Source organism: Monodelphis domestica, chromosome 6, assembly GCF_027887165.1.
Source record: "Monodelphis domestica isolate mMonDom1 chromosome 6, mMonDom1.pri, whole genome shotgun sequence".
Classification (NCBI taxonomy): domain Eukaryota; kingdom Metazoa; phylum Chordata; class Mammalia; order Didelphimorphia; family Didelphidae; genus Monodelphis; species Monodelphis domestica.
The window spans coordinates 277745446-277761402 of NC_077232.1; the positions used below are offsets into that span (position 1 = coordinate 277745446).

Genomic DNA, 15957 nt, shown 5'->3' on the forward strand with positions numbered 1-15957 from the left:
AGAAAGACAAACTGAAAAAAAGGAGGTGGGAGAAAGAGGAGAAACATTCAGATAAGAGACAGATTTAAGCAGATATTTAGACATATCATTAGACAGGCAGTCAGACAGACAGATAATGGATAGATAAATAGAAAGATGATAGGTAGATAGATAGATAGATAGATAGATAGATAGATAGATAGATAGATAAAGGTAAAGCATTTAGTAAGCTAATAATAATGATTAGCTAGCATTTAGAAAGCAATGTGGATAGAGTGCCAGGCTTGGAGTCAAGAAGACTCATCTTCCTGAGTTCAGATGCTGCCTCAGACACTTACTAGCTGTATGATCCCAGGCATGTCACTTAAAAGTTGTTGGTCTCAATTTCCTCATCTGTAAAATGAGCTAGAGAAGGAAATGGCATTTCAGTATCTTTCCCAAGAAAACCTTGGGGGTCATGAAGAATCTGACACAACAAAACAACAGCAACAAGCATTTACATGGAGCTTTAGGGTTCTCAAAGAAATTCTTTTTGTAGCAGCAAAGAATTGAAAAAAGTGGATGTCCATCAATTGGAGAATGGCTAAACAAATTGTGGTACAGGCTGGTGGTGGAATACTACTGATAGAATACTATAAGAAATGATAAGCAAGATGACATCAGAAAAAGCTGGAAAGATCTGCAGGAACTTATGCAGAGCGAAATAAGCAGAACCTGGAGAACATTACACATAGTAATAGCAATATTGTATGATGATTATTTACAACACTGTGATGAAATGGGACAAGCCTGAAAGGCTTATGACAAGGAATGCCATCCACCTCCAGAGAAAGAACTACTGGAGTCAGATGGATGTGGATCAAAGCACACTATCTTTCACATCAATGTATTTATTTAGGGGTTTGGTTGCGTTTTGAGCTTGCCCTTGTAACAATGACCAATACAGAAGTGTATTTTGAAAAAGAAAGGAAAGAAAGATTTGCAAAGAAAGCACTTTAGAAATATCATGTAATTGTTATCCTCACTTTAAAGAAGAGTGTGAGATTCTTAGGAGTCAGGCACTGAATGAGGACAAGCACAAAAACTGGCCTAAGTATTACTATTTTTTTATTTTCCGCGGCAATCTTATGACTACAGGTGTAGCCCCACCCCTCACATGAAAGCCCCGCCCCTCCAGTATAACTCCGCCCCTCCATGTGAAGTCCTGCCCACATAGTGGCATCCCGCCCTCTTTGCTTAGCCACGTCCCTCTCGATGCTCCTTAGCCCACTCTCTTCCAAGTTTTACTGGCCCCACTAGGTGGGCTACCCATGGCTCCATCTCGGCAGCATTGCGCCTGCGCCAGAGACCCGTCTCGGCGGTTGCTGACAGTTGACTAGGGTTTGGGTATCTGGTGCCACCGCTGCTGGAGGGCTCGGAACCACCATGACCATCACGTACAGCTGCATTGCTAATGGCCGGGTGATCCTGGCCGAGCTGGCCCTGACCGGAGGCTCCTATCAGGTAGCCACCCCTCCCGGCCGGTCGGGTCTCCCTTCCGGCTAAAAGGTCTGGCCACGTATCACCTCAGGAGTCCTCTGGGACCTGTTGCCTCTTTTCCCCTGGATAATAGCCTCTTTTCAAGCATCGCTTCAGGGAAAGACCTTGTTGCGGAACGCTGAGCCCCGTGGGAAAGTGGAGGTGCCAAGTATCCCATAATGATAAATTACTGATTGAAAGGAGTAATGAACGTCTCTTTGTCCCCCCCCCCCGCCCCCGCCCCTTGACAGCTCCTAACAAAAAATTAAAATCTCAGGTTAATTTACCACTTAATTAAATTAAGTATCTTTTATTGCCTATTATATGTTTAATATGTTTTATTGTATATTTATACCCACCCAACTCCTGTCATTAGAAAGCAGTGTCCCAAAGTCCTGATGCAGTTCCTCCTGCATTAGGGAAGGAAACAAGCATTGATTAAGCATCTAGTGTATTCTGGGCACTGAGCTAAGCGATTTACAAATGGTTTCTCCTTGGGCTACCCAGCATGATGCCTGGAAAGCTAACGTCAAAGCCAAGGAGGAAAGACCTGGGTTCACATCTCACTTCTCTCCTCTCCTTTGACTTCAAAACTCTCTGGGCTCTAGGCAGTACCCTGTAATGGCAAATTGCGTGGTTAGGGGGAGTTTGCTCCCCGAGAAGGACCCTTAAAGAATACAAGCACAAGTCTTGATGTTTATAGGATAGGAGAGGGTGTGTATGTGGGTGTGTGTATACATGCATATACAATGTATATGTGTGTGTTTTTACATGTGCAGTCATTAAATATATATCAAGAGCTGGGAGGGGGGAATTTAGTGCTCAATTTTTTTCATGTTAAAATTGTTATGTAATTGGGGGAAATATAATAATATTTTTACTTAAAAAGATTACAATATATTCCAGAGCAGGTGCCAAGATAACTTGGTAAAGGAAGTTCCCTATGCCAGTGAAACTACAGGTCTGCTCCAAAATAAATCTGGGGGAGGGATATCTTCTCTGGCACTATTACCCTTGAGTGATAGCATGATAGGGGCAAAGATTTATCAGCCAGTATAAAACTTAAAGAAATAAAGAGATGGAAGCCCATGAAAGGGGCAGCAGCTAGGTAACTGATTGGACAGGGAGCCAGGCCTGGAGTCAGGAGGTCCTGGATTCTCAAATACTTCCTCGGTATGACCCTGAGCAAGTCACTTAATCCCCATTGCCTGGCCCTTCTGGTCTTTTGCCTTGGAACCAATACACAAGATTGATTCTAAGATGGAAGGTAAGGATTTTTACCAAAAAAAAAAAAAGTCCATGAAGATTCCATAGGAGATACCCATTGGTTATGTGACTCCAGTCAAGTTACTTCACTGATATTTGCCTCAGTTTCCTCATTTGTAAAATGGGGATCATTGTGGCATCTACCTCCCAGGATTGAATGAAAGGTTTATAAAGTGCTTAGCACAGTGCAAGGTACAAAGTATAGCATGCCCTATATAAATGTTAGCTAGTATTATCATTACTTATTATATTATTATATATTTACTATATGTTACATATAATATATATCACTATTATGAAAAGTAGTACTCCTGAACCAGTTTTAAATCCCATCCTTTTTCCACTACTTTTATGACCTCACAAGTTCCCTATGCCTCAGTCTCCTCATCTGTAAAATGAGGGGATTGGGCTAGTCATCCTCTCAAGTCTTTTTGGGCTCTGGATCTATGATACTGGTAATTGTATTTGTAAAAAGACATTGCTGTCCCATTTTCCTAACAGTCAGTGACCACAGCTTTTCCAGTTTAACCTCTAGTGTCTGTAACATTGAGCTGTGGCCTCCCCTGAGGTTTGGGAGGTGGAAGAAGGGGTGTGATTAACTGATTTCAAAGACAAAACTACCCAAATGATGGTGGGATTCAGCTGGGAGCCTGTAAGACACTGGACAAAAGTGAAGAAAATGGTTTGGGGACCACTGTCTGGTACAAAGGTGATCAATATTTTTAATTTGTTTGAAAAGAGATATAGGGAGAGTGGTTGGTCATCTTTTGTCTTTCTAGAAAAAGCAGTAGATCATTACAAATAGCCATTTTTTTGGTCTCGTTTCAATTGAGCCTGAGGCTTGTCAGGGATAGAGGCTGCCCAGGGCTCGGGGCCCTGCGATGTCTTACGGTAATTCTGTGAAAATGATGTGCCCAGTTTAAATTGGCCTCCTGCTGACTGGTGATGATGAAAACCCACACTCCAACTAGATGGTCCTTTCCAGTGTAAAAGCCATATGAAGATATGACTTGCATTGGGGCTGCTTTGTATCCTTTTTTCTTCAAACGGGCATGAATATGATATTTATTACTCATGATGTACAAACAAGGCTAAGCTCACCACATTCCAGTTAATTTATTAAGAAAAAACAAGGCTATATTTCTACATTTTCTCTTTGTTTCTCTATAACAGACTGAGCATTAATAGTTTATTTTTAGGAGGCAGCATCATCAGTGCTAAAACTAGTTCTTCTAAAAGCTGAGAAAAAAACCACAGCACGTATTGGAAGGTAAGGTGTGTGTTTCCAGGATTGTGGTCTACACAAATTACTTTTTGGCAGCTCTCTCTTAATGGTGCCACTGCTCAAAAATATGGAGGGTGCATATGAGGTGACACTGTAAAATGAGCTTAATTAGACCAACTGTAGCTTTCCTCAGTAGTACTAAAGACAATTTGAACTACCTAGTTCCTTCTTTCATATAGTATTAGGTATTCACAGTAGCAATTGCCTTGATGCCTGGAAATTTTTTCTTTTTCTCTATAAATTCCCATAGTTAGAAATAAAGGCATTTTATAGGGAAAGATTCCATGTATTAATCATCATCAACAACAGGATTTATTAAGGGATTAAGGGAACCATGTGTGTCTCATAGTGCTAAAGACTTTGGAGAATTTATACATGTAAAGGACACATTTTGCATTTCTACTTTGACATAGACCATATGGTGACTTGAGGGTTTGGTAATGGTCCCTTCATGTGGAAAGGTCATTCCTTCCTGAGCCAGACTAAGCAGCCAGACTAATGGCCCTGTATTAAAAAGAAGGTCGGCTACTTAACAAATTTACTCCTAAATTACCTGGGCTACCTGCTGACCTCCTAGTTTGGGACATCTATCAAAAACTGGAATGTAATTAAGAGGTAGAATGGGTAGGCCAAGGCAAAGAGGACATGCCAAAGGGGCCTCCCTCCAGTTTTCCTGCATCCCACATGCCAAAACATAATCCACAAGTCCACCAGCCACATCAAGCACCCACTCTCTGCTGGGTCCTGGGTTAAGTGTTGGGAATCCGTCTCCTCCAAAATAATTAGATGGTTAAGCAAAGGAACTTTAACATTTTCAATACAAAACTCGACCCCCACCCCAAAGGCAAACAAGTGGCATCTAACAGGGTTATTTTAAGTGCATGCTTAAATTACACTAGTATTTTGGAGGGGGGCAGTTAAATGGGTCACTGGATAGAGAGCCAGGATTGGTGATGGGAGTTCCTCATTTCAAACTTGACCTCAGACACTTCTTAACTATGTGACCATCGGCAAGTCACTTAAGTTCCATTGCCTAACTCTTTACCACTCTTCTGTCTTAGTATTGATTCTAAGATAGAAGGTGAGGGTTAGAAAAAAGAAAGCATTTGAGGAATTATTTTCAAAGGTCAATATATTAAATTAATAAGCTTAATTTAATAAATTTAATTAAATAAAAAATTAATAAAGATTTATTAGGCATTGTGCTACAGAGACAAAGAAAAAAGTAGTCCTTGCACTAAAGAAGTTTATGATCTTTGGGGGGATGGGGGAATGGTGAAGATATAATAAATACATAGTAAATAAAAAAATAATTAAAAGAAATTAAAGCACCAACAACAGGAAAGGCCCTACATCAGAGTAGACATCTGGACTCTGCTTTGTGACAGTTTTCCATGCCGTAGATGGTGTGAAGTCAGGAATCCCATTTTGGGTTAACTAGAGAAAATGTCAAATGTTTCACAGTTAGAGTTTTCTAGATAAAATCAGCTCAATTAAGCTACATGCAATCTCTCTTAATTTTGTTGGTTACATTTATAATAGGTTGATTAATTTCTGCCAAATTATGATGTAAATGTATATCTCTTTCTCAAAGCTATGTCTACCATACTCTCTTAATTGATGGAATCACTTACTTGTGTGCCACAGACAATCCCCTGGATAACACTTTACCATCTGCATTTCTTGAAGAGGTAAGTAATCTTTTAGGCTGTTTGAGGACTTTGCTTTAATGTCTACATTTCTGTGTTTAGATTGCTGTGTGAAAAAGTCTACCTCAAAGACCAAAATTACAGACTTAGGACCCTGAGTATAAAACTAGCAGTGAGTATTAGCAGGGAGCTATTCATTTAGAATCTACTGTATTAGCCCGAATATAGTGTGACTTTTTTTCCCCAACATGTACCTTTGAAAGTCGCATCACCAGTATATTCGAGCACTTCCAGCTTTGAAGCCATAAGCTGTGTATTGTGCGCCTCAGCATACGTAAAAAGCATGGCTATCTCCTGGGGCAGATGGAAATGTTATCGTTAATACTAAAGGTGCCAAATCAGTGTTAAATAAAACTACTGGAAATGAGAAAACTAGAATGACCATGATGCAGTCACGGCTTACGGATGAAAACTGACTCCTTATGTAATTTTAAGACACAAAGCATTTCCTAAGGAAAAGTTATCATCAGGAGTGCTCTTTCATGTGCAGGAAAAAGGATGGATAAATGAAGAACTTGTGTTAGATTGGATGAATGTGGTCTGGGGTAGAGCCTCCAGGAATGTTACTACATCTGAGAGGAGTGTTCTTACTGGACACATTCAAGGATCACCTGACTGAAAATGTCAAGAAGAGAATTGCTGAAATGCCCACAGGCCTAGTTGTTATTCCAGGAGGAATGACATCACAATTATAAGTGCTAGATGAAGTAATTAATAAACCATTCAAAGATCATTTGAGAAAAGAATATAAGTGAATGTTGGTCAGAAATCATGAATTTACTCTATTGGGAAAAATAAAGAAACCATCAGTCACTATATTAGGGAACTGGATCAAAACTGCTTGAGACAAAATCTCCACCGAGTCCATCCATTGTGCTTGGATTTTTAAAAATGTATATCAAACAGTATGGATGGTAGTGAAGATGGTGTTTCTGTGGGAAGAAGAGGGTGACAGCAATGACTCAAATGATGTTTCCACTTCAGGAGATGAGGAAATAGAAGAGGAAGGAGAACATGATTAAATATTGGAAGGTAGTTTCTCACAAGTATCTATAAAAATAATACATATTTAATAAGTGTTGGCATTAAAACTTCTCTAACTTGTTTTCAGGACCTTGAAAAAACTTCCAATATAAAGTGCCTGCATTATTCACGAGTTAAGAGAAAGTTGTAATTTAAAAGGAGAAAATAAAATGGGTGTTTCCTCATTCTGAGTTACCCTTCAAAATACCTAAGATGGCACTCTATTCAGGGTTGTTATTATATTTGGGCTAATGCAGTACAAAGATTTCAGGCAACCCTTAAACTTCACCTTTTCCCTTGCTTATGTATCTCTCTTTTCTCTGGAGAATATTTCTGAAAAAGGGAATCTGACTATTACTCTGGGCAAATGAAAAAACAAACTAGAAATGACAACTTTTGGGAAAATCAGTAAACTTTTAAATGAGAAAATTGCCTGAGAACACATTCCATGACTGATATGATAATAATGGCTACCCTTTCTATAGGTTTGCAAAGTGTTTCACAAATATTAATGTTTACATTATGTGTGTGTATACATATTAGAGGTACCACAGTGTGACAAATAGAACTGACTGGCCTACTAGTCAGAAACACCTGGGTTCGGGTTCTGGATCAGAAATAAAGCTTTTGACCCCAGCAGGTCATTTAATGACCTGTCCAGGCAACTCTAGAAGATTCTGAACAAGGATTGATGTATGTCAGTAGAGAGAGAATCCTGATCTGAAGGTATCTGCACCAATAAAATCTCAGATGAGAGGGAGGGCCTCTCTTTGTGCCTATTTGTGTCCATGTTTATTAAATAGGGTGGTTCAATAGTAAATCTAAATCTGAACCAGGCAGTGGATGGCAGATGTATGTCATCCAAAAAGCCGCCCAGCTAAATTCAGAACAGTTCCTACCCAGAGGATTGGCCACCATGTAACAGGTTTACATAAACAGATGAATCACATATATTCTTTCACCTATTGAAAAAAAGTGGATATCTATACACAGTCATGTATCTGAAACTTATAAAGGATAAATTCCTTACAATACAGATATAGTCAAAACTTTTTGTTATTTTAATAGCTATTCCCTATTTATTAGTAGTCAGAAGTACAGGTATCTTGCATTGTTGGGGTGGGGGGTAAGGATGGGTAGGACGCATTCATGGGCCATAAATCATTATTTGTTCTGTGTGACTCATTAGCTAAAAAGAAAGTGATGGAGACAAAAACAATCCAGTACCATCATTCAAATATTGCATGGTTTCTTCACAGGAGATAAAGCAATGAAGAGCTCAGTCTTCATTTTAATCACAAATGTACAATTCAAATGACAGATTTCAACAATTGCAAATTTCTAGAAAAATCAATACTATGGCTATAGCCACTCTTAGGTTGCATTTGTATTGATTGTTGTTTCTGTTGTCCAGCTCCTATTGAATGCAGCCTCCACTCAGGCTGCTTCAGATGTGCTAAAGTCTGGTTTACACTGGTCTACTATCTAAATCAGATGCACCTAGAGAATCAACATTCACATGGCCACTTAATTCGTAGAGCCTAGTCAGTAATCAATCCACAAGCATCATTAAATTCCTGCTATGTGCCAGGTACTGGGTTAGGCTCTAGGGACCCAAAGTCAAAAGTGAAAATGGGGTGGTGCACACAGTTTTTATGTAAATAAGAATACTGTAACAAATAAAAGGTAACGACAACGTCCAGGTTTGGGTTGGGAGGACCTTAGAAAGAGGAATCAGGAAGGCTCTCTTAGCTTGGGTTTAGAAGGAAGAAAATTCCAGGCCTGGGAGAGAGCCTGGGCAAAGACGTAAAAAGCAGATGGGGACAAGAGCACTTTGATTGGACCATCAAGGACAGGAAGGGGATAACGGATAACATTAGAAAACAAAGTCAGAGGCAGCTAGGTAGCTCCAGGCCTTCCCTAGCTTAACCACTTTCTTGTGGTCATTTAACCCTTACTGCTCTTCTGTCTTGGGACCAATAATTGTAAGATGGAAGGTAAGAATATTTTGTTTAGGTTTTTGTTTTTTAAAAGGGAAGTTTTTAAAAAGCCAGTTTGCAAAGGGCTTTACAAGCCAAATAGAAGAGTTTTCATTGATCCTCAAGGCAATTGGGAGCTTTAAGAATTGAAGGACAGGGCTCGGAGAGTCCCTCAGGGAATCCAGTTTGAAATATTCACTGGGCAGATGTGGGTACACAGCCCAAAAACAGATGGAAAGTCTGTCCTATCTCTGGATCTCTTTATAATAACTCCTGGCTCTCCTCCCCTTGTGTAAAGTGCATGCACCCATATGGATAATGTATGTCACCATGGGTGGTCTCAGAGTGGCTCTTGAGCCATCTTCATAGATGATGGCTCTGGAACGTTGTTCACTGCTCTCCAAGGAAAACTGTGATTCCTGCTCCAAAGGGCATGTGAGAAGGGGCCATGGAACTAAGGTGAGAGAGGTGACTAGACTAGAATTCTGTACTGCTGCTTTGAATATTGCTGGCCTGGGGACAAAATTTTGTAGGCTCAAAATCTGCTGGGTTCTCTGGTTGCAGCACTTTAAGGGGTCCCCCACAAGGCTGACATCTTCCCACCAAACACTCATTACACACAAGATCATCACAGGCAGCTGGTAATGCAATAAATAGAGGACTAGGTCTCAAGTCGGGAATGCCTGAGTTCAAATCCAACCTTACTTAATTCTGTGACCTTGGGTAAGTCTCTAAAGCTCTGTTTGCCTCGCTTTTCTTGTCTACAAAATGGTAGTAATGATAGCATCTTCCAGGATTATTGTAAGAGTCAAATGAGATCATTGTAAAGTACTTAGCACAGTATCTGGCACATAGTAGACTAGTTATTATTATATTTATTATAAATAGTGAATAAGGAATAAAGCCATTTAGGCAAATAGCAAACAGAAATTGATAGGTTCTACAAATTAGAATATACCAGAAAATACACAGAATTAAAGAATTCTGCCCCTAGGAGTGAGGTATCCCAACTCAGAAGAGATGCCCTAATTTCACCCAAAAGGAAATTTCCCAAAGTCTTCCAAAAGGAAGAAAGCTAGAAATCAGAGACATTAAAAAAATTTTTCTGGGTTATATATGCATTATCACACAAATCATTTCCATATTATTATAAGTGAATAACTTTATAAAACCAAAACCCCTGGGGGGCAGCTGGGTAGCTCAGTGAATTGAGAGCCAGGCCTAGAAATGGGAAGTCCTAGGTTCAAATCTGGACTCAGACACTTCCTAGCTGTGTGACCCTGGGCAAGTCACTTGACCCCCATTGCCTAGCCCTTACCACTCTTCTGCCTTGGAGCCAATACACAGTATTGACTCCAAGATGGAAGGTAAGGGTTTAAAAAAAAAAAAACCCAAAACATATACCCAGATAAACATGTGATGAATCATATGCTTTCATCTGCATTCCTACTCCAACAGTTTTTTCTCTAGATGTGGATAGAATTCTTTTTCATAAATTCCTCAGAATTGTCCTGGATTGGGGGAAGCTGGGTAGCTCAGTAGATTGAGAGTCAGGCCTAGAAATGGGAGGTCCTAGGTTCAAATCTGCCTCAGACATTTCTCAGCTGTGTGACCCTGGGCAAGTCACTTGACCCCCATTGCCTAGCCCTTACCACTCTTCTGCTTTGGAAGCAATACACAGTATTGACTCCAAGACAGAAGGTAAGGGTTTAAAAAAAAAATAATTGTCCTGGTTCACTGTATTGCTCTTAGTAGCCAAGTCTATCATATTTGACCATTCCACATTTTTGCAGTTACTGTATATAATGTTCTACTTATTTCACTCTGCATCAGTTGTTCATGTAGGTCTTTCTAGCTCTTTCTGAAATCATCCTGTTCACTATTCATTATAGCACAACAGTTATTCCATCACCATCATATACCACAATTTGTTCAGCCATTCCCCAGTTGAGGAACATCCCTTTAGTTTTCAATTCTTTGCCAACACAGAAAGAGTAGCTATAGCTATTTTTGTACAAACAGGTCCTTTGCTGGGTTTTTTTTTAACATATTTGGGATACAGACCTAGTACTGTTTTATAGCCCTTTGAGCATAATTCCAAATTGCCCTCCAGAATGGTTGGATCAGTGCACAACTCCATCAGCAATGTATTAGTGTTCCAATCTTGCCACATCCTCTCCAACATTTATCATTTTCTTTTACTGTAAGATTGGCCAAACTTGATAGGTGTGAGGTGATACCTCAGAGTTTTTTTGATTTGCATTTCTCTATAAGAGATTTAGAACATTTTTTCATATGATTATTGATCACTTTGATTTCTTCATCTGAAAACTGCTTATTCATATCCTTTCACTATCAAATGAGGACTGCCTTGGATTCTAATAAATTTAACTTAGTTCTTTATATATTTGAGAAGTAAGACCTTTATCAGAGAAATTTGTTATAAAAATGTTTTTCCCAGTTTGAGTTTTCCTTTCTAATCTTGGTTGATTGGTTTTGTTTGTACAAAAACTTTTTAATTTAATATAATCAGAATTATTCATTTTACATCTTGTAATGTCCTCTATCTTTTGTTTTGTCATAAAATTAGGGACAGCTTCCTCTAGTTATTTGCCATTTCCAGCATCTAGCTCTATCCAGTGATCCACCTAGCTAACCTCAAAACTAACAAACATTTAACTAAGCACTTTCTATATAATAGTACAGTGTGCTGTGCTAAATGTGCTAAATGAGAGACAAAGGTAAAAAAAAATGGCCCACGGGACCTGTAGGGTAGGATACCTTCCAGCCAAGAGTGGGTTGACACCATCTCAAGCCAGCTCAAGAAGCAATTGTTACATTTTCAGGGTGAAAGTTTATACCTCAGACATTAAGAAACTCTTCCAGCCAGAGCTTGAATTACCATTTTGTTGATTATCTAGATGTAAGATAGTGATGGAGAAATGGTTAATAATGCGAATTAAAGTGAAAAGTGTGCAAAGTGTACATTTTTTTTCAGAGAGCCCATTGAAACATTGCCCTGCCCTGCCCTGCTTCCAACTCAGAAATTCTCTGTTGGAGTAGGAATGCAGATGAAAGCATATGATTTATCACATGTTTATCTGGGTATATGTTTTGGGTTTTGTTTTTATAAAGTTATTCACTTATAATAATGAATATGGAAATGATTTGTGTGATAACACAATTATACACATATAACCCAGAAAAAAAATCTTCAGTGAGATTCAAATGTGTAGACCTCATCTCCAGAGGAAACAGCAGCACCCTGCTATAGAGACCAAAGGGAGACAATATCATTTTAGCCTAGGTTCTTCACTTTTCAGAGCAAGAATGGTCAGAACTGAGATATAAATGATTTGTAGACTTTTTTTTTGAAAATTTTATTTAGTCAATTTAGAACATTATTCCTTGGTTACAAGAATCATATTATTTCCCTCCCTCCCCTACCTCCGCCATTCCCATTGTAGATGCACAATTTCACTGGGTTTTACATGTGTCCTTGATCAGAACCTATTTCCATGTTGTTGATGTTTGCTCTAGGGTGATCATTTAGAGTCGATTTGTAGACATTTTTAAATACCAGGGACTCCATGCTTCTAACGAGTTAGAAATCCTGTCTCATCAGGCTTTGCTATGGATTTGAAATGTGCATTGATCTTTTTTTGTAATTGTTCAGTTATTTTTCAATAGATATAATTATAGATAACAACTTTATTTCTTTCTCTAGGTGAGCAAAACTTATTCTGAAAATCCCTTGCTGTTCCAAGAACCTTTCCCTCTCTCAAATGCAGTCATTGCAGATTTTCAACACGTGCTGGGAAATTGCATGGTAAGCAGTCTGGGAGCCCAATTATTCTATTTTGTGCTATTGCAGCAATGATCCTTTAAAGTAGTTTCAAGGTGAGTCTTTGAGTTATGAATAGGTAACAAGATCCGCGTGCTCAGTCTGACACATTGGTACTGTAGACTGGAAAAATCTCCTATTCAAAACACCTAAGTGAAGAGCATTACATTTACCTAAGAGATTTCTGATAATAACAGTGTGGCTGGGGCCTCTACCAATCATATTAAAGTATTTCCAAACCTTCTTGAATAACCACAGGAGGGGGAAAAAATCCATCACCTGCCCACCAGCTAGTAATAGCCAGATTCATCCTGGGGCCGGCAGTTTGCCATCCATTGTGGTAGCCATACTCCAAGCCTTTCTACCTTGGTAGAATCTGCCACCATTTGTGCTCAGCTGGCAGACCTTCCAGAACTCCAGATTAAGCCTTTGCCATGAGGTCTTGGACTAGGATTTTAGTGGAGTAAATGATAATGATTTGTGGCTGTTTCTTTTAGCTGCAGATATTATTACCTCTTCTTACAGAGAGGAAACTGTAGAATAGAGAGATTAATTGATTTGCCCAGAGTCACACAACCAATAATGTTCATAGAGATGTGGGAAAGGTAGAATCTATTAGATGTGGCCACTCATTGGGTGAGAGAGGTGAGGAGAGGAGAAAGTTATTTTTAACTCTCTCCCAGTTGTGAATCTGGGTGACTAGGAGGGTAGGTGTTACTGTAGGGACTGTGGAAGGAAGGTGTGTCCTGAAGTGCTGGAGTAGGAATTTAGTAAAGATAATAATAGATGACTTTTATATAGCTCTTTAAAGGTTTATAAAATAATTTATATAACTGTGGGACTTCCAGAAAATGTATCTAGAATAATGGAGGGGCCAGATAGCAAGATTTAGGTGTCATCAGCAAAGAAATGATCATCAAGCCCATGGGAGACAATGAGCTCTTCAAGAGAGCACATGTAGCCAAAGAATTGAACCTTGGAAAACACTGTTGGAAGTATCCATGCAAGATGGCAAGAATTGCATTACTCTCCAAGCTAAGGGAGGCAAGGGTGTCCAAGAAGAGGATGTTTTTTCAGTCTAATAGAACATCATTGTGTGAAATTGAGAATCCTTGATAACCTTGAAGAGTAAATGCAAGGTGAATGAATGGCTAAAAGAAAAAGAATTTATCAAACAGGAACTAAGTGCCAGGCACAAGAAATATTAAAACAAAGTAAGTAAAACAGTCTTTGGCCTCAAGGAGCTTACATTCTAATGGGAAAGACAATACTTGAAGGAGACCAGGGAGCATTGAGGTGGTTCAGCTTTGGGAAAGGTACAGTTGAAGCTTACCTCTCAGGGTTCTTTGGAGAGAGCAGTCTAAATTGAACAATAGAAGTAGAAGCTAGATTATAGAGGATGAAGAAGCAATTGGGTAATAAGATATTCTAGACTTGTAGCCTTTCTGTGTAGTCCCTCCCTAAAGTGTGGACTCAGGAATGGAATCTCTGGAACCTAGAGAATGAACATTTTGATGACAATGCATAATTCCAAATGATTTCTCACAATGATTAAATAAATTTCTATCTGCACCATGTGATGATTAAAATAGTTGGTTTCATAAACTGTGGCAGATAAAAGAGTGGTTTGGCTTGAATTGTGACTGCAGAAATATGGTTTCAAGACAGTGTCTTGTTTTAAATCAAAATATAAAGTGGTCACCAAGGAAAAATTCCCAAATATGAAATATACCCAAGTCAGCTGAGTTTTATAGAGATTTTAATTAATACAAATGAGGAATTAAAGAAAGGGGGAGAGAGAGAGAAAGGGAATAATGAGAAAAAAAGGCTAGGCCAGCTTAGTCCATCCTTAAGAAAGAGAGATCAGTCAGTCTTCAATCCACTCACCACAAGATTTGTCCCAAGCAAGATTCTAGTGTTCAAAGAGACACCAGTTCAGCCAGCTCCATCTCCAGAGAGAGATTCTTCTGACCCCCTTCTCTGAGCTTTTCATCTCCTTTTAAAGGGAATTTTCTCCTATGTTACTTCCCCTAAGTTCTCACACATCTACCAATCACAGTAGACGTTTTTTGGTTGTGAATCTTAAAAATTCTCAGACCCTACTTCATAAGATTTGGTTAAGACCATTCCCCATTTTAAACAATGAAGAAACTTAGATCAGGAATGTGAGACCTCTACTCCACCCCTACTTAAGCATGCTTTAGGGGAAGAAACTCCTTGCTGAACAATAAAAAATACTTAAACCCATACTTATAGTAAGGCAAAAGTTCTTAAGCTGTGCCTATTTTTAGATCTAATACAAAAGGGTGCTAAGTACCTATAAAGGTCAGGCAACTTGTGAACTTGCAAAAGGCAAAGAGGTGAGAACTTACTCAAGTGTGAATTACTCAAAAGTTTAGCCTACTTAGGTGTGAATTAAGAATGGTCTGTCCTTTGGAAAACGTCTACTGTGATTGAAACCTGTTGTTGGCTCATATTTTCCCCCTTCTTTTCCCCCCTTGCTCCTCTTGCTTATATGCTGGATCTGTGGGTTAGGGCTTTTCTGTCAGCCTTCACCCTTGGAGCTTAGCAAGGCTCTCAGAGCAGTCTATAGGGGACGGGTGTTGGAGCTTGAGCTTTCCTGCCCTCTGAAGGCTTGATAAAATTAAGCCCAGCTGAGTTGAACTTGCAGAGCTGGATGTGCCCTGAGGACAAAACCTCTGGAGTGTCTCAGATGAGATTGGGCTGCCTTCTCTGAGGTTCTCCTCCAGCTGCCTACCTGCCACCCATGTTCAAAGCCCTGAGCCTGGCACAGCTTTGCCTGCAAGGTACTCCCTCCAGACTAGCGCCCTTGCCTGCCCAGAGATTCCAGCCACTGCTGGAGGCTCAGTACTATAGAAGGGGGGGAGGGGCGTCCTGGGACCTTCCTTCTTCTTACCCTTTAAACCTGAGTGTTCTCGAATTCAGATTTTTGGGGGGCATACCTTTTGAGTTGAGTCCAGCAGAAGGGTTCCTTGGCTCTGACCTGTTGTTAGATTTGGTTTTCAGTCCCCTAGGAGCATTTGGTTTTTAATTGGTGAGGAAGGGTTTTCAGAGGTCTGAACTTTCGCTGCCTCTATGCCACCATTGTGAAGATTGGATTTAGCTATTTCCTGATTGTAACAATGAAGATACTTAGTTTAACAAAATCAGGAATAGCTAAATCCAATCTTCACACCATCTTGACTCCACCTCAAGAGAGCTACCATTGAAGGAAGGTGTCCAGGTCAGGCATGTCTCATTCTTCTCCAGATGAACCCAGGATTTTCTCTCTCATCCTCCCACTCATCCTGGGGATCTTCACTCCAGCACTTTTTAACTTCATTAGAAGATAAG

The 15957-nt window shown here is 39.6% G+C and overlaps 1 protein-coding gene across 2 annotated transcripts in view; it reads left to right on the forward strand.

Annotated features, from left to right (window-relative positions):
- The first annotated feature begins 1183 nt into the window (after positions 1–1183).
- LOC103104909 (uncharacterized) overlaps positions 1184–15957 on the forward strand; it is a 31824-nt gene continuing 17050 nt past the window's right edge. Inside the window, exons 1-4 of one of the 2 annotated variants that reach the window (XM_007495803.3) lie at positions 1184–1482; positions 3963–4033; positions 5643–5739; positions 12487–12588. In XM_007495803.3, the coding sequence (XP_007495865.1) occupies positions 1405–1482; positions 3963–4033; positions 5643–5739; positions 12487–12588 (348 nt within the window). In that variant the 5' untranslated portion in view covers positions 1184–1404. The remainder of the gene's footprint in view (positions 1483–3962; positions 4034–5642; positions 5740–12486; positions 12589–15957) is intronic. The other variant, XM_007495804.2, reaches the window with a different exon arrangement.